Here is a 24,841-nt window from a genome sequence, read left to right on the forward strand (position 1 = left end):
AGCCCATGCACCTGCCCCGTGAGCAAGAGGGGCTGAGGGAAAGCCACCAGGGTGTTAGACCTACAATAGAGGTTTCCCTATGGGATGGGGAGCAGGCAGATACTGGACACAGTGTTGGTATATAATACTCTAAAGGGGGCACAGGAGAAAGAGCCATAGACCTAGTTTGACTTCTATATTTGGGGGAGCAGCTCCAGTCAGGCCAATGGGGCTCTGAATGGGGGGTTGAAAATTCCAACGTCCCTTGCCCCTCCAAACTACACCCCTGGAAAGAACCCCTAAAGCCACAGACCACTGGGAACAGCTCCTGGGAAAGGAGGAGCTGCCAGGTTTGGAGGCATGCTCCAGAGCGAGATCACATCTCACCTCATGTCACGTACCCCTGGACAGTGCCAGAGGCAGATGTGCCCACCCCAGCCTGCCTGCCGCGGAGCAGAGAGCTGGGCAGGAAAGGGGACAGCACCCAGCAAAGGGCCAGGCCGAGGCCAGGAACTTTCCTGTCCAGTAATCAGCCTGGGAAGCTCAGGAGCAGGGTCAACCCCTAAGTAGCGACCAGCCCTTCCTGCCATCCTGGGGAACTTCTTCAGGGGCCAGCACCCCAGAGCTACTGCACTGACTGTCCTCTCCTATAATGGAGTGAATGGGGAGCCTTCCCCCACCAACTCCACTTCTGCTTTCCCCACTACCACCACCACCGGGTCGGGGCTCCCTGGGGTCTCTGCAGTTCCCCAAGTATCGTTAGGGACACCCTCAACACCGGCTTAGCTCTGCCCTCAGCTGCTGGAGTGTGGGGGCTGGGCACTGGGCTCCTTCCCCTGAGCACCGCAGTGTGACATTATTGACATAAACTGTAACTGTATAGATCATTGTTGCAACCACTGTTATATATTTGCAGCAAATATTGTACAAAGCTTGTCGTGTAAGGTGTCTATGGAAAGGTTTTGATTAGCTGGTTATGATTATGCTATCTATATCATTTTTGTAGTTGAAGTTATGAATATTGGCTACGTACTTGTATCTCAATGTGTTTTGATTCTAAGTAGCCTCAGTGAAGCATTTGGTCAGCTTCTTGAGACAGGACTATTCTCAGTAAGTGGCCAATCAAGAAACACTTAACTGAAAATAAACTTTGGGGGATGCCAATCCACATCTGAGCTTTCCTGGGAACTTTCAAACTAACATGTAAATAGTGGTATTGGCCTGTAAAGAACTGAGTCATGCATGGACATGTGACTTGCCCATGTCACTCCAAATTACATCTTGCTGTTGTGATCTTCCACATGGCAAGAGACTATAAAAGGCTGCTGCAGCTCCTCCATTTTGTCTTCAGTCCTGCTTTTGATGGGACTTTGCTATAGGCTGACGCTCTGAACAAACAAACAAACAAACGACCCAGCCACCCACGCTGTGGGTGTACTCCAAACACTTGATTTGAACCTGCAGTTTATTCTATCACTGCTATAAGCCTGAACCAAGAACTTTGCCATGACTGTATGTAGTTGATTCCATTTAACCAATTCTAGCTCTCATTTATATTTCTTTCTTTTTATAAATAAATCTTTAGATTTTTAGATTCTAAAGGACTGGCAACTGCGATATTTGTGGGTAAGATCTGATTTGTATATTGACCTGGGGCTTGACCCTTTGGGATCGGGAGAACCTTTTTCTTTTGCAGGAGCATTGGTTTTCATAACCATTTGTCCCCATAATGAGTGGCACTGGTGGTGATACGGGGAATCTGGAGTGTCTAAGGGAATTGCTTGTATGACTTATGGTTAGCCAGTGGGGTAAAACCGAAGTCTTCTCTGTCTGGCTGGTTTGGTGTGCCTTAGAAGTGGAGAAACCCCAGCCTTGGGCTGTAACTGCCCTGCTCTAAGCAATTTGTCCTGAATTAGTACTCTCAGTTGCGTCCCACCAAGGGCAGCATCATTACACAAGGCTGAACAGCCTTTAGCTGAACCAGCGGGGGAGGGGGCCTAGGAGCCATTTGGGTTTTACAGAGCTGGGGGGGGCAGGGCGTGCAAGTGATTCACATGATAACCTCTGGCCATGTCTGCCCCATTTCACCTGGATGCCTCTCTGGCGGACGAGGGCACTGGTATGGTTTGACACCAGCGGGTACATGAGTCACCAAGCTGGCTTGGAATGCTTGGTTTGGGGGTTGCTCTCTTTGCACCATGTCTCTCAGCTGCCCAAGGAACACAGGGAAAAGGGTATTTTTGGTAAAGATCCATCAGCTGATGGGCTGAGGGAGTTCATGGTGCCCACACCCAGACAGGCAGCACAGGCCATGGCAGCCCAGGATCTAACAAGGTAAACTCAAGTAGCTGCCCCCCTAGCCCAGCCCACCCCGCCCACCTTCATTGATTTGCTGGCCTAAGGAAGCACCCAAGGGCACGACCCCATTTCCCCTCCTTGGCTCTTTACAGCTGATTTTTTCAGCGGAGCAAACTCAAACCCAGGCCAGGAACGAGCGAGACCCCTGCGGAGGTAGGTCGAGATGCTGGCTCCTCCCGTGCTGGTGCCTGGCACTGCCAGGGGAGTGGTGCTCATGGCTCTGGTCTATGGAGATCACCTTTTCAGAATGCAAAAACAGGACACATGCAGGAGCCCCAACCCCTTTCCGTGGCCCTTTCCTCCTGCTCTTTCTCTTGTCCCTAGGCCCTGCCTCCTGGCCAGGCTGGAAGCCTGAGCTGGGCCATGGTAAGAGGGAGCCCTGGACCCTCTACCTGTCCTGAGCAAGGGACTGGGGTGCCTGAGAGCAGCTCCCAGCCCATGTCCCCCTTCCCCCAGATGCACTGCCAAGGGCAGGTGGAGGATCCTGGGCTCTCCACAGCTGCCCAGGCTCCCTGGGTGGTTCTTACCTTGGCCCAGCTCTGGCTTCCAGCCTAAGGGAGTGGGGCATGGGGGGAGAGGAAGAGGGGCCCCATGGTGATGTGGGGTTAAGGCTCACCTCAGGCCCCCCCTTATTGGGAAGAGGCTAGTGCTACCCCGAGCCTTGGGCTGGCATGGAATGGCACTCCAAGGAATCCAGACAACTGCCAAGAACCTGGACTTGAACTCTGCATTTCGGGACTGTCCTGCCCAATTCGGGATGGGTAGTCACTTGGTCCCTGGCACATCCTCCGTGGGGGCAGCCTGGCCTTAGCTCTGAGCAACTGCAACAATTAGGCTCGCCAACCCTCCAGGATTGGCCTGGAGTCTCCAGGAATTAAAGATGAATCTTTAATTAAAGATTATGTGAAAAAACCTCCAGGAATACATCCCACCGAAACTGGCAATCCTAGCAACAACTGTTCCCTCCCTTCCTAGAGACCATGGTGACCACAGTGGAGTGGGTGGGGGGGCTCTGCAAATAAGGTCCCCTGTCTAATGGAGGTGGCCATGGCCCCCTCAGCCATATGCGAGTTGAGCTTGAACCTGAACCATCCACAGCAGGCACTCCTGGGGACAGGTGCCCTGGAGGAGGCCCTGCATTCTCTGCTGCATGCCCACTAGGGCTCCCCACTTACACCCCTTGTGGCTGCTAGGTCTGGCCCAGCCATCACTGCAGCCAGCCTGAGGTGTTCCCTGCCACTGGCTGCTGTGGGAGGTGGCTCAGGCCCCAGGGGGCAGCTGGCTGACAGGGCTGCTGCACAGGGCTGGATGGCCCGACCCATGACCTACGGAGCTAACCTCACTAGGCTCTCCCCTCTGGCTGTGCCCTTGGCAGTACTGCACACAATCCGGTGACAGCACAGAGCATTTCTTTTGGACGCCAGTCCTGCCTCGGCTCTGGAGCCACTTGGTACTGGGATGAATGAACCTGACACAAGTTCCACCTGCCTCCTTTTTCCCAGAGAGAAGCTAGTGCAAAGATCGGCTGGGGCCATGGCTCCTGCCCAAAGCCTTGCTTGTGGAGGGGGCAGGGGCAGAGCTGAGATCCAGCCTCGCCCTGCACCTGTGGAAGGCAGTGGCCATACTCCCGTGGAATTTCTTGCGAGCCAGATTGAGCCCACACCTAGCAGTAGCAGCACAGCTCTATTCCTCTGTACCAGGGGAAGGACAGTGCAGGAGTTCAGATCACAGGGGGCCTGGATCCAGTCCAACCAAAGGCCCCTTTCCAGCAGTGCTGCTGGCTGCCTGCCCTGTCGGTGCTACTGACACTTAGGCCCCCTGGCAGACTCCAGCGTGCTCTGGGGCTGGCTGTTCCTCCTGGGTCCCAACTTTGTGGGTCTATGGGCACCCTGCCAGCACAGGGCCTGAATCTATGGGTCCTGCTTTGATCCTCCCCAGGCTAAAACATACCAGCAGAAGTAGGTCTAAGTGTGAGCAGCAGGGAATCTCCGTCCCCCGTGTTTGGGGTTGAGCTTGTATATTAAAGGGGGCAGTCCAATGGGATAAATAACTGGATTAGGTGGGGCAGGAGGGGACCATGCGGAGGGATGCAGTCCTTGGGCCATGCTAGACTTTCTAACCTTCCCCAAAATAATTCAGCGATCCCTAGGGTCTGTGCAGGCTCACCCCATGCCGGTAGGATGGGGAGATCAGGGGAGCAGATCTGGTGAGAGTCACTGCCCAGGATGCATGAGAACAGTGGCCTGCCCTCCCCCACCCTGCGAGCTCTGTGGGGTTCCCCTGCAGGATGCTCAGGTGGGGGAATAGCTTCTCAGCCACCCGCTCTCTCCCTGTGGGCACTCTGGGAAAGGTCTAGCCCATTGGGGGTGGAGGGAGCTGAGCTACGTGGGGACAAGTCCCAGCCACCTGCCGCTGGCTGCTGCCCCACCCCAAGGGGCAGAGTTTAGAGGCTGTTGATCTCTGGACAGCCAGAAGTGGTCCAGGAATTTTGCCAGAGCAATCTGCACTTCCCCCTTTGGCCACCAGAGGTTGCTGTGCCCCGGTTAGAGGAGGCAGGGCAGAGCTATAGGGAGGGTAGGGGTCAGGAGGGGAGAGATTTGGGCAGGGGGCGGGAAGGGGGAGTGGAGGAAAGAGGGCTGGGGGCAGTATGGTTGCCCACTTTCTATTTGGAGAAAACCAAACACCCTTGCCCCAACCCCGCCCCGCTACAGTCCCGGGGCCCTGCTCATGCCCTGCCCCTTCTCAGTCCATCCCCCCTCCCTCCATCGCTCACTCTCACCCATCCTTGTTCACTCACTCATTTTCACCGGGATGGGACAGTGGGTTGGGGTGCAAGGGGGGGAGAGGGTTCTGGCTGGGGATATGGGCTCTGGGAGGGAGTTTGGGTGCAGGAGGGGGCTCAGGGCTGGGGCAGTGGGTTGAGGCACGGGAGGAGGTTTTGGGTGGGGGTTCCAGGAGGTGCTCATCTCAGGCGGCTCCTGGGAAGCAGCGACATATTCCTCCAGCTCGTAGGCATAGCAGTGACAATGGGGCTCTGCGCGCTGACCCCATTAGCAGGCGCTGCCCCCACAGCTCCCATTGGCTGCAGTTGGGAACGGAAGCTGTGGAGCCAGCGCTCGGGGCGGGGGCAGCGCGCAGAGCCCCCGTGGCTGCTGCTATGCCTAGGAGCCAGAGGGAGATAATGGCAGTTTCTCAGGAGCCAGGCGGAGCCAGTCAGGCACCCTGCCTGCCCCGCTGCGGGCAACCAACCGGACTTTTTATGGCCCAGTCAGCCAGGATTCCTTTTTGACCAGGCGTTTCGGTTGCCTGGCAACCCCAGGGGGCAGGTGGAGGCAGGTGTTGGGGGGAGAAAAAAAGGGATGGGGACAGATGGATGGGAGAAGAGAGAGGGCTGGGAGCAAACGGATGGGAGAAGAGAGAGGGCTGGGGGCAGACAGGGGGGAGAAGAGAAGGCTGGGGCAGATGTGGGAAGGGAGAAAGGGCCGGCAGAAGATGGGGGTGGAGAATAGAGACGGCTGGGGGCAGACAGGGAAGAGACCAGAGAGGGCTGGGGGAGGTGAGAGGGGGAAAAGAAAGAGGTCCAGGGGCAGACGGGGGATGGGAGAATAGAGAGGGTTGAGGGCAGGCGGGTGGGGGAAAAGAATGAGGGCTGGGGGCAAACAGTGAGAGACAAGAGAGGGCCAGGGCAGAGGGGGCCAGCAGAAGAGGTGCGGGAGGATAGAAGCATAGAACAAGGGTTGGAAGAGACCTCAGGAGTCATCTAGTCCAACCCCCTGCTCAAAGCAGGACCAACACCAACTAAATCATCCCAGCCAGGGCTTTGTCAAGCTGGGCCTTAAAAACCTCTAAGGATGGAGATTCCACCACCTCTCTAGGTAACCCATTCCAGTGCTTCACCACCCTCCTAGTGAAAGAGTGTTTCCTAAGATCCAACCTAGACCTCCCGCACTGCAACCTGAGACCATTGCTTCTTGTTCTGTCGTCTGCCACCACTGAGAACCACTGAGCTCCATCCTCTTTGGAACCCCCCTTCAGTTAGTTGAAGGCTGCTATCAAATCCCCCCTCACCCTTCTCTTCTGCAGACTAAACAAGCCCAGTTTCCTCAGCCTTTCCTTGTAAGTCATGTGCCCCAGTCCCCCAATCATTTTTGTTGCCCTCCGCTGGATTTCTCTCCAATTTGTCCACATCCCTTCTGTAGTGGGAGGCCCAAAACTGGACACAATAGATAGCGAGGTCCAGGGGAAGACAGGGAGGAGACCAGAGAGGGCTGGGGGCAGGTGAGCAGGGTAAAAGAGAGAGGGCCAGGGGCAGGTGGGTGGAGGAGAAGAATGAGGGCCGGTGGCAGACAGTGGGAGATGAGAGGGCCGGGAGCACATGCGGGGAGAAAAGAGAGGGCTGAGGGTAGACAGGGAGGAGACCAGAGAGGGCCAGGGGCAGGCAGGCAGGGGAAGATGGGGGGAGAAGAGAGAGCGCTGGGAGCACATGTGGGGAGACAAGAGAGGGCTGGGAGCAGGCGGGCGGGGGAAAAGATAGAGGGCCGTGGTAGATGGGGGGGAGGGTGGAGAAGAGAGAGGGCCAGCGGCAGACAGTTGGAGAAGAGAGAGGAGATCTGTGATTTCAGTCTGGCCCTGCTCCGCTTTTGTGGGGATTTCTGTCCCAGCCTTTGTTGGATGCAGAGAAACCTTCATATTAGTAAAAAGAAAAGGAGTACTTGTGGCACCTTAGAGACTCTAAGGTGCCACAAGTATTCCTTTTCTTTTTGCGAATACAGACTAACACGGCTGCTACTCTGAAACCTTCATATTAGTGACATCCCTGTGTGACGTGCTGGTGTGAGCCGAGTGCTCCTCAGTATCTTTCACCTTTCCTCCAGCTCCTGGCTGACATAACCCCAGACCACAGTCATTTTCTGTGCCAGGAGCCTGGTTCTCTCTGGCTAAGGTGGAGTCTGTCCCTCCCATCCAGGCTCTCTCTACCCCACGGCACCCCAGTGCCTCATGCATTTAAACACAATGACCTGCTGCCGCAGACATCTGGGTGCTGTTTGTGCACCCTGGGGTGTCGCTCCAAAGGAAGCACACTCACACCCCAATTCCTTTATTGGTTTGGTAGAAATCACAGCAGCAGCAGCAAATGCTGGAGGAGGATCGCTGGGAGAAACATCGGTTGGAGCCCAGTGGTTTGGAGAGCAGCCACCCTGCTGGGTCCAGTCCCAGGTCTTGAAGGAAAGATCAGACCAGTCTCCTGCCCCCCCCCCATCCCCATGTGCTCCCAGGGCCCCAGAATGATGCTGGGCTGGAGTAGCCCCACTAGGTTCCTGGGGGATGGCTAGACACTGGGGGTGCGGCTGAGGAGGCACCCCTGAGCTGAGCAGGTGACACAGGGCCAGGAACACTGAGGTCTGGGAGGGGCCATCCTGTCTGAGTGAGCTGCTGGGTGGGAGGTTGGGAGCAGAGAGGGGAAATACAGGCCTAAGTCATTCTGGTGCTGCTGCAGAGCCTGGGACAGGGGCTGATGGTGGCAGTTTGGGCCAGTCCAGCCCCCTCAGGGGATATCCAGCTGTCTAGAGCCCCACTAGATCCCGCAGCAGTGGAGGAATAGCTGGGGTAGGAATGCTGATGCCTACTCCCTGCCCTGCCGCAGCCATCCCCAGCCCCCTGAGAAGCCTTGAAACACCCCTGCACACACTGGGGCCCCTTCTTACACAGCCAGTTCCCTGTCTCTGGCCAGGGTATCCCCAGGGGGCTGGGCAGCTGCCCACAGAGCCTTTGATCAGGCAAAGTAGGGGCATTTCCCCCAACAGAGAGCTCTGTGTGCTGGGGGGTGTGGGTGGATCAGGGCAGTTCTCTCTCCCTCCAGCAGAGGTTTCTGTGTGTGTGTGCGGGGGGGGGGTTGGGGGCAGTTCTCTCTCCCTCCGGAAGAGGGCACTGTGTGCCAGGTGGATGGGTCGGGGCAGTTCTTTCTCCCCCCAGCTGAGGGCTCTGTGTGCCAGGAGCAGGATGAACAGATGCTGAAGGATACATTCACACCAAGAGTACTGGAGACAAATTTGTAACTATGCCCCCAACCTGCTGCCAGGCTTCTGTGGGAATGGTGCTGACTGCCCCTGAGCATGCAGTGGAGGGGCAGGAGCCTGGCCTCTCCCACGTCCTGCTGGCAGACGCAGGGTGGCTGTGGGACCCCCTCACGCCTCGTCATCGCTGATATGTGTCCTGTCCTCAGCCAGGCCACTCTCATCAATGTTCTCCAGGGAGTCAGCGTGCTGCAGGGACAGCTCGGCCAGGCTGATGCTGGGCAACGTGTTCTGCTCTGGGTACATCCAGGGCTTAAAGCCAGGCTCATGCTTCTGCTTCCACTCCCGGTACTTCAGCCCTGCCTTGTAGATCTTCTTCATGGCCTGGAAGGGCAGAGCAGCCCTAGCCTGTCACCGAGCTCCATCAGCAGTCTGCCCATCCCCCCGGGGCCCAGGGCTGGAGCCTGCCCTGCAGTCCATTCCCATTGGCTGGAGCTCACCAGGCCTGGGCAATGCCCTTGGGTGCTTTCCTCCTGAGCCCCTTTCCAGGCTCCCCTGGGATGCTGAGGGTCCCCTAAAGGGGGCCCTGGGGCAGGAGGGTGGGAGTGGGAGCCCTCCCCTGCCTATGGCCTCACAGCCATGCTCATGTGCAGGGTATCGACTTGGCTCCAGCCCCAAGCACAAGAGGCAGGATAGGAGCCCCGGGCTGCATATGCCGTGGAAGCCCCATCCCTGCTTTCATGCTGCCAGCCAGACTGGCATTGTAGCCACTAGGATTAGAGACCCAGCCCCATCCCAGAGCAGGGGAACACCTCTCCCTGCCCCCACCACATACACAGCCGGGAAGGAGAAGGGCCAACACACTGGAGGGCAAGGACAGGAGACCCTGAGTGCCCCAGGGGAGGGGAGAAACCTCCCTGTAGCAGCCAAGGAAAGAGGGACACCCCTCACAGCATCACCTACAGTGCACAGCACTCCCCACCCCCCCTCCCAGCAACAGGGAGGGAGGGGCCGGGAGGGTTGGTGCCATGGCACACCAAGGCTGGGTGTGGGGTCACCTGAGGTTGCCCCAGCAGGGGAAATGTTCTGCCTTGAGTTCCTGCTGTTGGTGTGTCAGGCTGGCTCAGCTCCGTGCTCCGAGCATGTCCTGGCGTGCAGTGCACACAGCACCACAGTCCCTGAACCTCCTACCCGTGTCTGCCACCGCTGGGCTGCTGCAGCAATTTAAAGACAACTCAGCTCATAGGGAGTGGCAAGTCTTGGAGCAGGCCTGAGCAAATCAAAGCTCTGGAGGCTCTAAGCTGCAACAAGAGGCCTGTGAGCTCGCACCAGCGGCGTGGACGGGGGCCTGTGCATGGGATGGAGTCACAGACATGCCGTGTGCCCACAGTGCTGGGAACTGCGTGAACTCACAGCCACACTTAGATGGCGCAGACCTAGGCAGCTGCTCACCACGGACCACGTGTCACACAGAATGCACCTTGACAAGCACCATGGGGCAGTGGCTTGGACACCCTGTGGTCTAATTGATCTTCGAGGCTGCAGCACAGTGCCACTTCGTTATATGCCATGAGGTGGCTGGATCCACCAGGACAGGGAGGGACTTCCCCAGAGCGATTCCCCTTTCTCTGCCTCACTGGTAGGATCTGGTGGGCCCGCCCATGGCATTGGTACACCGTGGCTGCACAGGGCTGGCCTGCCTGAACCTTGTCTCTTCCTGCTTTGCCCAGCTGTATTTCCCTGTCACTGCCATGCTCCTCCCTGGGCCCACAGGCACCTGTGTATAAGGGGATTGTTGTCCCTTTACTAAAACTCAGTGGGCTTTTTTTTTGGTTGGCTAGCTCCCAGTACCAAAAGTAAGGGGAAGGAGTCAGTAAGGGGAAGCCCATTCCTGCATCTGATGGTTATTTGCTTACAGGACACTGATATGAACCTGTGAGTTCTAGCCAATGACCTGGGCCAGGTCTATTTTGCCAAGTGTTGCTGGCTTAGCTCTGTTGGCTAGTATAGCTCTGCTGGCAAAATTCCCTGTGGAAATGCAGCTTATACCAGCAAAAGAGTCATAAGGGTGGCCCTACTGGGTCAGAGCAATGGTCCAGCTAGCCCAGTGTCCTGTCTTCTGACAGTGGCCAATGCCAGGTGCTTCAGAGGGAATGAACAGAACAGGCAATCAAGTGATCCATCCCGTCGTCCACTCCCAGCTTCTGGCAGTCAGAGGCTAGGGACACCCAGAGCATGGGATTGCATCCCTGCCCATCTGGCTACTAGCCATTTGGGCCTATCCTCCATGAATTTACCTAATTCTTTTTTTAACCCAGTTATACTTTTGGTCTTCACAACATCCCCTGGCAATGAGTTCCACAGGTTAACTGCATTGTGTGAAGAAGTATTGCCTTCTGTTTGTTTTAAACCTGCTGCCTATTAATTTCAGTGGGTGATCCCTGGTTTGTGTGCTATGTGAAGGGGTGAATATCACTTCTGTAGTCACTGTCTCCACACCAGCCATGATTTTCTTGCCCTCTATCATAGTCCTCCTCAGTTGTCTCTTTTCCAGTCTTTGTAATCTCCTTTGCTGGGATAGCTCATACTCCTCAGGGTGTGATTATGCCGGCAGAACAGCACCAGTCACGCTGCACCCCAATGGGGTGCTCTGCACGGCTGCACTAGCCAAGCCGGTGCTGAGAAGACAAAAGGCCTTTTTGCTGTTGCAAGCTGTCATCACTAGGGGTCAGCGGCTGGTGTAGCTATCCTGGCAAACTATTTCTAGTGTAGCCGAGGCCTATGTGAGCAGAGTGGGGAAAGCAGAGCCCCCGGGGGCATGGCCAGGCCAGGTCGGAGACTGCTCCATTCATCAGGCCTTGCTCTGATAACAGCCTCCAGGCGTGGCTTAGCTATCACTCTGCTAAAGGGGAGCGGTGCTGCAAGCTGGCTAAAGGGGAAGGTGCTGCAAGCTGAACCCGCTGGCGCCCGCTGCTCCTGCCAGCATGCGGTAACCTAGCCGCCTCCGCACCCAGCTTACCTTTGGCGCCACAAACTGGGACACTTTGTTCACCACCCACTTTGGTAACGAACCTAGAACAAACCTGAGTTACTCAGACAGCAAGAGAGGCAGCTCCAGCGCTCCTCTGGGGTTGCCTGTCTCTCTCTGTCCTTGTTTCTGGCAGTCCAACAGTGTAAATACCAGAAAGGCAGCTTGACAGCAGGTAGTGTACACTCCGTGGAGCCATCCCTCCCTGGCGCTGATGCCCCATCACCAGGGGGTCTAAGCTCCTGTCTGTACTTCAGTTTCATGTTAAATCTCCTGTGATGGCAGGGCTGGAGCACTAGTGTATACAGGGCCAGCACTCCCTGGGGCTCCTAGGCCTGCCTGGCGCACAGTGGGCTGGCTTGGTCTCTTCCTCCAGCCCAGAAGGTCAGTAATGCTGCAGACACTACCAGGAAACCAGTTTATGCATAAAACCAAGGAGCAGCTTTCCCTGGCGTACCCCATGGAAGCCACCAGGCCCCTGCCTAAATTCCACAGGGAGCTCCTTGGGGCAGGGCTCAGGTGGGAGATCTGAGCAGCTCCAAGGGTACTGGCTGCAGCTGTAATTAACCATAACCATCCAGCTGAGCTCTGGGAAGGAGGTGAGAGCTCCCCAGCTGAGCTGAGTCTGCTGGCCCAGCAACCACACCTGGGGCAGGTAGAGGAGGCACCAGATCTTGCAGGATAAGCCAGGGGTCAAGCCTTTCCTGGCTGGCTGAGTGTCCCTCTCAGCCCCATTGCTGTGGTGGCTCCTGACTGATCCCAGTGCTGGAGTTGTGGGGTGCCCAGCCCCATGGCTGCGGCTGAAGGGGGGCTCCCTCCTCAGCACTGTTCGGAGTGGCTGGGGACCTGTCTCTTCTTGTGGGCTGAGCAGGGCAGAGGGCTGGACTCTGGCTCTATATAGCCCTATACAGCTTTTTCCCCACTTCAGTGACTTCAGTCCAGGGGTGCTCAGTGTGCCCCCCAGCAACAGAAATCCTATGAGCCTCAGCACCACTGTGCTACTCCCTGAAAGGGGGCAGGTTTGGGCTGCCCTGGGACCCTGAAACCTATATCAACAGCTGCTTAGCCAACAGCAGCCTCCAGAACTTGGAGGGCAGGGCTGTGGAGCTGTCAGTGCCCTTGGGATGGGCTCAGAGCTCAGGGGCAGGGCTGTGGGGCTGTCAGTGCCCTGGGAATAGGCTCAGGGGGCAGGGCTGTGGGGCTTGGCAGGGCCCTGCGGATGAGCTTGGGGGGGGCTGTGGAGCTGACAGTGCCCTGGGGATGGGCTCAGGGGGCAGGGCTGTGGGGCTGTCAGTGCCCTGGAGACAGAGGTGGCTCTATCAATTTTGCCGCCCCCAGCAGTTGCTGCCAAATTGCCGCTGTGGGACTGCTGCCCCGTTCTTCATGCCAGAAAGCTGGTGCCTAGAGATAGGCTCGGGGGTGGGGGACCAGGGGCTAGTTCTGATGTGATAGCAGGGAAGAGAAGGCTGCAGCACATAACCATGGTGTGAGCTGGGTGGAGCCGAGCACAGGGCACAGCAGCTGGCAAACACTAACCAATGGGCCAGGCCACCCAAGGCGGGCACAGGAGCCTAGCAGAGAAAGGGGATGGGGGGCAGGGGGAGTGGGCAGCAAGCCCCACCAGCCATGGGCACTGAGCAGACAGGTGGAGCTGTGTGTCTGTCTGTCTGTCTGTCTCTCACATAGTCTTCTGCTGCCCTACTGATATCCCCTGCCCTGACTGGGAAGGGAAGGGAAGCAAAGGGCTGGCTGCTCCCTTGGGGACAGGCCCCCCTGGGGATGGTCCATGTTCTTGCCTCACTGTTCATCACCAGCTTTGTGTTTGGGGGGGTGCCAAGAAATTGGCCCCATCACTTTGCGGGGGTGTCTCCTCCCAGGTACAGCATGTCAAGAATTACCTCCCACTGCATGGAGCTACCTCTGCCCCCCAAGCCACCTCTGACGCAGCAGGAGGAACTGCAGCATTCCCCCTGGCTCATGTGCCATGCTGGGTGCTCACCTCGGGGGTCCATCTGGGTGAGGTAGTAAAGGGTGCAGCCGTGGGGGCCATTGGCCCTGACCAGGTAGCCCGTCTGCAGGGACACAGCCCTCACAAAGTCCTTCCGTGGTGGGTACTTCTGCAGAGAGACACCGCACACAGCTCAGTGCCTGCTGTGCACAGGCTCACCGGGCAGCCACGCCACACAGGGGCCATGCTCTAGCCTGCTCTGCCACAAGTTGTGTCCCCTGTGGCTGGGAGGCCAGGCCAGCACCAAGGCGTGGCCTGGGTGGGCCTTTCCCACCAGCATTGCTCTGAGCCCTGCCCCTGAGCCAAAAGGCCAGTGCCTGATGCCAGGCTGGGGAGACAAGCTGGCGGAAGGGGCGGTGCTCGGTAAAGGCCTGGCTCCCCTGGGTGGTGCCAGGCAGCAGGAGCAGAGCTGTGGTCAGCAGGGCAAGGGCTCACCGGGTGCTTGACGCTATAGTTGATGATCATGTAGTCGTTGCCCAGGGGCAGCCAGGAGCGCAGGGTGACGAAGTCCCTGTTCTTCAGGGGGCTCGGGCACTTCCCTGCAAGGGAGAGAGTCTGTTATCCCCCAAGCACCTGCAGCCATGTCTCCCCACCCCCTCCCAGGGACATCCCGCCCTGGGTTCACTCGCAGAGCTAGGACCTCACGCAGGGCCAGGTACGGTTCCCAACTTTCTAATCACACAAAACCAAACCCTGCCCCACCCCTTCTCAGAGGCCCTGCCCCCCACTTGCTCTATTCCCCACTCTCATGCACTTTCACCGGGCTGGGGTTGGGGAGAGGGAGCAGGTATGGGCTCTGGGCTGCGGGTGCAGGCTCTGGGGTGGGGCCAGGAATGAGGGGCTTGGGGTGTGGGAGGGACTCCAGACTGGGCCAGCGGGTTGGGGTGCAGGCTGGAGATGAGGAGTCTGGGGAGCAGGAGAGGGCTCTGGGCTGGGGCAGAGGGTTGGGGTGTGGGAGGGGGTGCAAGGTCCTAGCGGCACTTACAGCAGCTCCGAGGAAGTGGCTGCCAGATCCCTGTGGCCTCTAGGCACGTAGGCAGCCAGGTGGCTCTGCACAGTGCCTTTGTGTCCTCAGGCACTAGCCGCCACAGCTCCCATTGGTCACGGTTCCCAGCCAATGGAAGCTGCGGAGCTGACACTTGGGTGGGGGCGGTGCATGGAGGCTCTCTGGCTGCCTATGGGCCACAGGGTCCTGGTGGCTCCTTCCGGGAGCAGCACGGAGCCAGGGCAGGCAGAGAGCCTGCCTTAGCCCCACTGAACCGCCGACCAGACTTTTAACAGCCCGATCACCGGTGCTGACTGGAGGCGCCAGGGTCCCTTTTCTGGTCCAAAACCAGATGCCTGGCAACACTAGGGCTGAGGCCCTGCCTGACGGGAAGGGTGGCAGGTGAAGGGCCCAGGGGAGGAGAGGGTTGTTGCCCCACCTCCCCAGCCCCCCATTGCCCCCACTCACAGGCATAGTATCCCACATCAGCGTTGGCCGTCAGGCGCCCGATGTCATAGGTCTCGATGACATTGGAGTCCCATTTTTTGCGGTAGTGGGTGTCATGCAGCACATCGTAGAGCGTCGCGGCCGGCACGTCCTTGCAGGTGATGCGCAGCTGCAAGGGAATGATGGAGGGAGGGCCGTCAGTCAGCGAGGCACTGACAGGAGCCCAACATGCCTGCACAGGCTTGGGGGTGCGGGCAGGGCGCGCCAGGGGCAAGTGTGAGAGAGGGGCACATGCGTCTGACAGCAGCCATCTGACCATGCTTGTCAGGTACATTGGCACAAAGGGCTAGTGTGGCTCATCGCGGCTAGTGTGTGGATATGTATGGAGGGTGGCTCAGGAGAGTGCGTGCTAGGATAACTGCAATCTAGGGCTGGAAGGGCCCTCCAGAGGGCATGTAGTCCAGCCCCCGGCACTGAGGAAGGACTAACTATACATATAAAATGATAGGGTCTAAATGAGCTGTTACCACTCAAGAAAGAGATCTTGGAGTCACTGTGGATAGTTCTCTGAAAACATCCACTCAATGTGCAGCAGCAGTCAAAAAGCAAACAGAATGTTGGGAATCATTAAGAAAGGGATAGATAATAAGACAGAAAATATCATAAATCCATGGTACGCCCACATCTTGAATACTGTGTGCAGATGTGGTCGCCCCATCTGAAAAAAGATATATTGGAATTGGAAAAGGTTCAGAAAAGGGCAACAAAAATGATTAGAAGTATGGAACAGCTTCCGTATGAGGAGAGATTAATAATACTAGGCCTTTTCAGCTTAGATAAGACATCTAAGGGGGGCTATGATAGAGGTCTATAAAATCATGACTGGTGTGGAGAAAGTAAATAAGGAAGTGTTATTTACTCCTTCTCATAACACAAGAACTAAGGGCCACCAAATGAATAGGCAAATAGGCAGCAGGTTTAAAACGAACAGAAAACAGAAACAGAAAACGAACAGAAAAAAAGGAAGTATTTTTTTCACACAATGCACAGTCAACCTGTGGAACTCCTTCCCAGAGGATGTTGTGAAGGCCAGGACTATAACAGGGTTCAAAAAAGAACTAGATAAATACATGGAGGATAGGTCCATCAATGGCTATTAGCCAGGATGGGCCGGGGTAGTGTGCCTAGCCTCTGATTGCCAGAAGCTGGGAATGGGCGAGAGGGGATAGATCACTTGATGATACCTGTTCTGTTCATACCCTCTGGGACACCTGGCATTGGCCACTGTGGGAAGACAGGATACTGAGCTAGATGGACCTTTGGTCTGACTCAGTATGGCTGTTCTTATGACCATCCCTGATGAGTGTTTGTCTAACCAGCGCTTTAAAATTTCCACTGGCAGAATCCACAACCTCCCTGGGCAATTTATTCAAGTGCTTAACTACCCTGACTGGTAAGGAATGTTTCCTAATGTCCAGCCTGAACCAACCAGGTTGCAACTGAAGCTGATTGCTTCTTGTCCTGTCCTGGGGCTAAGGAGAACAACTGATCACCCCTCCTCTAGGTAATGGGTTTCTAAAGCGGGGTTTTCAAACATCCGACTTTCCAGGACAGCAGAGGGGACCGTCCCAGTTTGCTCCATTAACAGCAACCTGAGCCTGCCTGCCCAGCTCTGCCTCAGCTCCCAAACCCACTCTTCAGTCACACAGAGCTGGCCCAGGGTGGATTCTGCTGGATATACAGCCAGCTGGCAATACAGTGGGCTTATGGGAGCCTGAGAGCAGGGGGAGAGGTCTGGGGAATTAATGTGTGACACCCAGGGATGCTGGCTTTGTTCCCTTGCCCCAGTCACATGACCTGGGCCAGGGATCCCAAGGGGCTACCTCTGGAACATGGCAGAGGCTGGAATTAAATGCATATTAAAAATGCCAAGCCAAGCCAAATGCCACAACTGAGCCCATCCCCATCCCCAGAGGGCACTCAGGGTGACGGGCTGCACCCTGGCATGGGCTTTGGTCTCTCCTCGGATGGGCCAGGAGGTGCCTATGGGGGACTTCTGGGGGGAGCTGGGCGGTCTGACCGTTCCATCTGGGCTCTGAGCAGTGCCCCTCACCGAGATCTCTGACAGGAACGACCATTCCTGCTCTCTGTGGGTCTGATCATGTGGCCCCCACTTGTGCTGAGAGCAGGTCCTGCTACTGCGGGGTCAGGGGCCACGCTGGGTCTCCCCGGAGCCTGTGTTCACTGCTTCCGGTGCATCTCACTATCAGTGGCAGGGTGGGCAGGACAGAGGGAGGTGATTGGGAGGAAGTTCATGGGATCCCAGCCCTGCTGAGGCTCTGCTGCCTGCACGGAGGTTGTGGCTTTCTGCTCTGTTCTCCAGGCTGGGGCTGTGTGTGCCCCAGGCTCACAGAGCACAGCTCTCTGTCCCCCTCCAGGGGCTGGCGCACAGAGCACTCCACTGGCTCGGAGCTCACAATGGGTCCAGCAGCTCTGACAGGCGAGGCTCATGTGCCAGGCCCAGAGGGGGTGGGTCTGTTCCCACTGCTGCTGGCAGGGCAGGAAGCTGGCTGGTGGCTCCAGCTCCTGACCTAGCTGTGTGTGGGGCTTTTTGGGAGAGTCCTGGAGCCATCCCACCCACCCTCACTGCAAGGGGACAGGCCCTTGAGACCCTGCAGGGGCTGGGGTATTTGAGGGACTGGCTACTCTCTGCCCCAGGAAGCTGTAGGCAACGAGCACTGGCCCAGCTCCCGGGAGGTAGAATCTACGCACACAGGTTGGCACTGGTGCTGGGGTGGCCGGAGCTGTCAGAGCGCTTGCCTGGGCATGCCTTGTTTTGCCCAGTGGCTTGGCCTCTCACTCCCTGAGACAAGGGGCAGCTGCATGCTGAGCGGGAGATCTCTTCCACCAGGTGGGGGTGTGAGAGGTGGGCCCTGGGGCTGTGAACGCTGAAGGCAGCCAATCTCTCCCCACCCCCCACCAAATGAAACCCTCTCATCTGAAAACCGATCCAGCCATCCCTGTGCATTGTCCCATCCAAATCACACCCCAGAGCAAGCAGGGTTGGGTTTCTCTCCCCGGCCCCTGGCTGGGCTCTTTGAGATCAGCGGTAACCAAAGCTATTAACTGGTAACCCAAGCTGCAGCGCGGTATCAAGTCTTCAAGAGAGCGGGTGCATTATTGATGAGCCCACCCAGCCTGGGTGGCCTCAATGCTGTGTGGCTGCAGGCGCAGCACCGGGTGGGCTGATGGAGACCTCTACGACTCCTCATTAGAGGCCCTGCATTTTTGATGAGGTGCTCAGCAACTGCCAGGTAATTAGAGACAGCCCTTTGTATAGCCTGCCATTGTCTCTCTCTCTCTCTCTCCCACACACACACACACACACACACACACACGTGCGCCAGTTAATCTCTGACGGGCCCGCCCAGCTCCCCCCAGAAGTCCCCCATAGGCACCTCCTGGCCCAGTTTGTTTGCAGAGCAGATGCCTCATGACGACACTGGTGAAACGTTATCCTCTCTTTTCCTCTCCTCTTGTGGGCAGGTGCTGGAACTTCTGGCAGCCTGCTGACTGCCCCCATCGCATGTCCACCTCCTAGGCCTGCAGCCTTCAGCCCTCAACGGGCACTTCTGGGTGCAGGGTGAAGCTGTACCTAGGACAGAGAGGCCCGGGCCCCCTTTTCTGCTGTACTGCCTATGCAGGGGCCAGTAAGGATACCCCCAGAGTGCACCTGGCAAACTGCACAATGCTGAAGAGTATCTGAGCAACGATGTGGTTGGGGTGGGCAGGTTCCAAACCCCCAGGTCTGCAGCTTGACTTAACTAACTGGAGGCGTTGAGAAGTGGGCTTAGCAGAGCTCAGCCAGAAAGACACAAGAACTCCATGCATTAAAGCATCCCTAGCTCACCAGGGTTAGAGTTTCACAGCTGGAAATTGGGACATATGTCTCTGCAGCTTCCCCCTGTATCAGCCCCCCTTTCCCCGCCCACCATGAACACCCCAGCTCCCAGCCAGTGGATCTCCATGGCTGTCCCAACAGAGGCCAAAGTCCCCAACTCAGCTGCTGCATGTGCACCCAGCCCCTCTGCAAAGCACCATCCAGAAACAGCTCCCTCCCCAGCCCTCTGCAATCCAGGGACCCCCAGACTGTGCCACACAGATCGGAAACCCCACTTTGCCGGGACCCCCTTGTTCCCAAGGCGCTCACAGGCTCCATTGCAACCCCCCGGTCTGGCGGGTGCTGGAGTCCCACAGTCACAGACACACTGAAGCCCATGGCCAGAATGGGGGCGCTTTCAGCGGGGGCAGTGCCATGAAACATTTCTGAAGTTGGGCTGCTCTCAGGCTCCCTATGAGCCCTGGGTAGTGGGGCTGGGGGCAGAGCTAAGGGTGTTGGATTGCAGACGTGTGGAGTTTTAAGAGTGCCTGTGTTCTGTTGAACTGAATATGCCTCTGTAAACAGCCCAGTGAGCTGTGGGTGCAGCTCCCACAGCGACTCCAGCTCAGACGTGCCTGCTCCAGAGGCTTGTTCTGACAGCCAGCCTGAGCTCCAGGCAGCAGCTCAGGCTCCCTCCTCCTGTGCACCACCTGCCACAATGATTCTGCAGCCAAGCCAGGCCCTTGGTGACAACAGTGCAAGTTCTGCCTTCAAGGTGCGTGCCCTGAGTGGCACTGATGGACTAAGATGCACCGCCAGACTGATTGCAGAGTCTGCCCTCTCACTCCCCATCTCCTCTGGCTAGGGAGCATGCATGAGAAATGCAAGCTGGGAAGCAGCCTTCTGGGAAGGGTCTGAGTGAGGGTTCAGAGCAAAACGTGAGTTCCAGACCATCTCGCTCCCTGGTCATGGCTGCAAGATGCTGAGTTACAATGCAAGTTTTCTAAAGCAGTTGCAATAGTGTTATGCTATGTATCTGCTCCCATTGTTATAGTCTCTGAGCCCCACATCAATAGCCACCTTGGGGAGGCCAGGCAGCACCATCAGGGCCATTTAACGGGGAAACTGAGGCCCAGGCAGGCTGAGTGACTGGCCCAAGGTCACAGAGAGAGACTGTGGCAGAGACCTAAACCTACGCCTTCCAAGGCCCCAGCTGATGCCTAAGCACTGGGCCATTCTGCCATCCCCAGCATATGTGTGTGCATGCACCCCCACACAGAATCACCCCCCACCACCCTACACTTCCATGCACAGTTACACACCCGCCAGAGGACACACACTGTGTGGCCATTCACCTAAAGAGACTCTCCACCTGCCCATGTTCACACAGCCTCTACACATTCCGGATGGGGGTGAAGCTGTACATGGCCTAACTCACATCCAGCTCAGCTCCACGAGGCCCCAGCTCCATTTCAGTGGCAGAGGAACAATTTCCTTCCTCTGTGCTGCAGGCTAGCCCCACAGCACGGGAGTCAAGTCTGGAGAGTGAGTGGGGGAGGGCACAGTGCATCCTGCCTGGCTCAGGATGAGGAGCAGCTGTCCCACATCCCACTGACTGGGCAATCAGTGCATATAGAGGCAGCTCAAGAACTCAACATTGAATCTCAATGAATCTCCCCAGCTAGCACTGGCCCATAATGCACTGGGTCAGAAACAGTGAGAGCCCATGACTGGTGTATTGTTTTCTGCCCCTCTGACACCCTGCACATCACACATGAGCAGTGCAGGAGAGCTAGCCCAGCAGGCAGGAGAGATGATAAAAGCATGCATAGTTAGGAATGTTCCCTTTAGGGCAGGTACCCCCGTGCAGAGATACCCAGGGCCCCTGTGGGGCAGGTACCCCTTTGCAGGGATACCCAGGGACCCTGTGGGGCAGGTACCGCCATGCAATGATACCCAGGGCCCCTGTAGGGAGGGTATCCCCGTGCTGTGACGCTCAGTGCAGGGTGGGGTGGGGAGGAATGAGTAACAAATGGAAGATGAAGGATTTGGTTTGCACCATTAATAGGCAATTAGCAATTTTTAAATTCCCTTTCCTTTCCTACCCACTAGTATATTATTGCTACGCCCACCACACCCACCCCAACAATGGGACCTGTGCACAGTGCCAGCTATCGACCCTTCTGCTGCTCCTGGCTGTGTGACCGTCTGCCCATCATCAGAACCTTCCTGTGTCGGTCTCCCCAGGAGATGTCCTGGTGCCTTTGACAGTGCCTGTGTCACAGACGTGGCATGGCAGCTGTGCCATGGGGCCAGCTCTGTCCTGATGACCTCAACAATGGCAGGACCACTCTCCTGCTGCCCTGTGGTCACTGGCTGGAGAAGATGCAGAGCAGCTGCTCTCCTACAGGACTCAAAGTGTTTTCTGTTATTACCCTGAATAGCCCCCGGGAGCATCACCAGACTCCCCCTCGAGCTTGCTGACCACAAGGCAGGCTGCGAAATCCATGCAGCCTGAACTGGAGCAGAGTGGTCCAAGGGTCCCACATCCTGGGGATAAACACACTTCTGGGAACACCCTGCCTATGCTGGCTAGTTAACCCCCGGAGGCCTTCCTGGCTGCTCTAAGGCGCATGTGCTCCATACTAGCTCCCATGTCCAGGGCTTCCTGCGGTTGAGCTCAGGCCAGTCCCACAGGAAGGAAATGCCACCAGTGGGGATCTGACTATGGCAGCCCAGTGCGGACTCCAAGCATCCATGTGACTCTTGGAATGCTGGCAGCCCCTGGGCATGGTGTGTATGCCCATGTGTAGCCAGTGGGTGGTGTGTATGCCCATGTGTAGCCAGTCCCCCCAGCCAGTGCTGCACTAGACTGCCCCCTGCTGCACTAGGGGCCAGTTCAGATTTGGCAGCACAGCCTAGCGCCCTGGCCAGCACCCCACTCCCCTCTCTGAGCATGAGCCCTTCTCCCCTTCATTCCTAGCAGAGCCTGCACAGGGCCATGGCACTGACTGGGGATCACGGGCTGGGGGAGGGTGGTGGGGATCAGCAGCTGCTCCCCTGGGCTACACTGTGTGCGCACCATCCATGAAAGTGCTTTGGTGCTCCAGCAGGACAGGCCTTGTATCTCAGCAGCTCAGTATCACTAATGCATAACTCACGAAAAGAAAAGGAGTACTTGTGGCACCTTAGAGACTAACAAATTTATTAGAGCATAAGCTTTCGTGAGCTACAGCTCACTTCATCGGATCCACCAAATGCATCCGATGAAGTGAGCTGTAGCTCACGAAAGCTTATGCTCTAATAAATTTGTTAGTCTCTAAGGTGCCACAAGTACTCCTTTTCTTTTTGCGAATACAGACTAACACGGCTGCTACTCTGAAACCTGGCATAACTCACGGACTCCTTTGGAAAGCCAGCCAGTGCCCTGCCATTCGCAGGAGCTGGGAGCAGCCTGGACCAGGGCAGGGAGGGGCAGTATTTAATGCAGTGATGATGGCGATAATCAGGCTTTGCAGGTTTCCTGGGATCTCAGGATCTCAGCAGCTTTATGGACATCCTGGGACTGGCTTCACAAGCCACTGGGCAGGCTCCTCAACTCAGCAGGGACTCTGCAAGGCCCTTAGGCCCAGCACTCAGAACAGCGCACATCAGCTGGTTACCCAGCTCCAGTCAGTGCAGCTGGGATTTGCTGCCAGGCGCTTGGGGACGGGGGTGACACAGTAGCCATCATGTGACATTCCTCCCTGTTTGGGAACTGGCCTGTGCCTGAGGCATACGCCGAATCCTTGCATGTGGGGTCCCAGGGCCTGGGGTTCCCCCTACCCTGGCCTGGCCCAGCACAGCTCTCTCTGTGCAGCAGCATCATCCGCATTAGCTCTCACGGCTCTGGTGTGCAGGCATCTTTGGAGGGTGCCCCAGCCACACTTGATTCAGCAGATTTCTCAGGTAAGACTAAGCGCCATTGTGGGCCATGGATCTAGGCTGCTCCTTCCCAGCTCCAGACCTGTGTACTCTAACAGACCAGGGCCAGCCTGTGCTTTCTGGGACAGGCCTGACATCACCTTAAACTGAGTCTCCCCAGCTCATCATGCAGGGCCTGCTCAGCATCCCTGGGCCCTGGCAGGGGTAGCACAGCTCAGCCTTCCAGTGCCACCCTAACCAGAGCACTGCAGAGCCACCGCGCCAGCTGGATGCAACTGATTTTAATCAGCACCCATTCCTTGAGTTGCTGTTCCCCTCCTGGGCCCAGCCCGTTCTCCCTGTTCCCTTCCCCCAGTCCCTCCTGGCCCCTTGCTGCAGCCAGCACCTGGCCCACCTCTAAGTCTTGAGTCCCAATAGCCAGAGCTGCCCATGGCCACTGCAGGGGGAAGAGCTTTGCTGGGGAGGTGGGATGGGACAAAGTGGGAACTTTGTAGTTTTATAAAGCCTATGTGTGCCTCAGGTTCCCCAGTGTGCTGCATTGTTACCCAGTGGGTGAAAAGGGGCTGTTGGCTCTTGGGGTAGCTAAGACACAGGTGTAAATGGCACTTAGCTGTGTGGGACTAAGTGAGTCATTGGCACACTGAGGGTTTCCTCCTGCAGGCTGTTCCAAAGCTGGGGCCATAGCACCAACCCTGTGGGTCCGTGACAGGGGAATGGGCTGCCCAAGTGGGAACATGGGAAGAGCAACAGAGTGTGTAAAGGAGAAGTGTTCAAAATGGTGTGTGCTAACCTGGGTGAATGTCCCCACCCTAAGGGGCCTCAGACATAAGGTGGGCACACACCAAGGATACGTGCAGGTTAGCAAGCTGGGTCTGTGGTTAGAGCCCAGGGCTCTGGAGTCCCATTGCTCCACCCTGCCCTGACTGCATCCCTGGACATGTCTCTGTGTAGGATTGGCACAGGGGCACACAGCCCCTCCCTGGCACTCCCAGGCCTGGGTGGGTGTGGGGCTGACGCTGGTGGAGGGGCAGATGTGTTCATACACCGAAGTCGTGGGCCAGCCCCAAGGGGAGAGGGCTAATGACTCGGGGCAAAAGCTACTGTACTTCCTGCCCTCAGGAATCTAACACAGTGTCTAGGGCTTGGAGAGGGTGTTTGTGCAGAAGTTTTGGGGGGAGGGTGTGAGGTGTGTGTTTGGGGGGATAGTGTGAGTGTGGAAGCAAGGGGCTGTTTGTGCAGCAGTGGAAGTAACCTGTGGGTCTCACTCATTTCAGAGCAGGAAACAGTCTAGTCTGGTGACTTGCACACTGGGCTGGGACTTAGGAGCCCTGGCTTTATTCCTGGCTCTGCTACTGAGCCGCTGTGTGCTTGGCCAAGTCACCTCCCCTATCTGTCCTGTCTGAGCAGACTGGAAACTGATAGGGCAGAATCTCTGCTGGGACTCCACCAAGCGGCTGTCCCTCTGCATTTCGGGAACATACTGTAACCACCCCTCATCATATTTGGTGTTTAGCTTAAAGGCCCAGCTCCAGAAGTCACGTGATGTCACAGAAATCTCAGCTTTCATTTAATGAAGTAAGTTGCTAGTGCTCGCAGTCATGGTAGCAGAGAAAGGAGCTGGCATAGGAGCTGGAACTAGGAGTGCAAGGGGTACCAAAGCACCCCCTGGCTTGAAGTGGTTTCCAGCATATACAGTTTGGTTCATATACAGTTACCATCATATACAGTGGTTTCTAGCATATACAGTTTAGTTCAATGGCTCTCAGCACCCCCGCTATAAAAATTGTTCCAGCACCCCTGGGAGCTGGGAAATGTGACTGACCGCCTCCTACAGGCTTAGGACCCAACATGGATCTGGAGAACCCAAAACATATAAAATCTCACAGTTTTCAAGCTAACTCCATGATCTTTTGAGACCTACCCTCTGGTGCATGAGGTCGCAGTGCTGGGAGTGCCCACGGAGCACTCAGCATGCTCACCCCTAAGAATCCCAGGCAGAAAACAATCAGTGCAATGCAGCCCCCACAAACAAGCCAGGCTCTAGAGACTAAGCCATATCTGGGGCAGAGTTACAGGCCACCTCCATGGCTGGTATACGTGAGGTCTCTATAGAGGGGGCCTATGCACTGGTCAGTTACCAGTTGTGGACAGGAGACCAGGGAGTATGGGCCAGGCACAGGTGATAGGCAGCAGGCAAGGAGCAGAGTCAGGGACAAAC

The 24,841-nt window shown here is 56.9% G+C and overlaps 1 protein-coding gene across 1 annotated transcript in view; it reads right to left on the bottom strand.

Annotated features, from left to right (window-relative positions):
* Positions 1 to 7,419: 7,419 nt before the first annotated feature.
* The window catches only part of LOC119860072 (START domain-containing protein 10-like), an 86,717-nt gene continuing 69,295 nt past the window's right edge, over positions 7,420 to 24,841 (bottom strand). Inside the window, exons 2-6 of the mRNA XM_043490962.1 lie at positions 14,841 to 14,988; positions 13,823 to 13,926; positions 13,379 to 13,496; positions 11,371 to 11,423; positions 7,420 to 8,735 (exon numbers count right to left, since the gene is read on the bottom strand). Coding sequence (XP_043346897.1) covers positions 8,523 to 8,735; positions 11,371 to 11,423; positions 13,379 to 13,496; positions 13,823 to 13,926; positions 14,841 to 14,988 — 636 coding nt within the window. The 3' untranslated portion in view covers positions 7,420 to 8,522. The remainder of the gene's footprint in view (positions 8,736 to 11,370; positions 11,424 to 13,378; positions 13,497 to 13,822; positions 13,927 to 14,840; positions 14,989 to 24,841) is intronic.

Source organism: Dermochelys coriacea, chromosome 8 (genome assembly GCF_009764565.3).
Source record: "Dermochelys coriacea isolate rDerCor1 chromosome 8, rDerCor1.pri.v4, whole genome shotgun sequence".
In the NCBI taxonomy this organism is placed as follows: Eukaryota; Metazoa; Chordata; order Testudines; family Dermochelyidae; genus Dermochelys; species Dermochelys coriacea.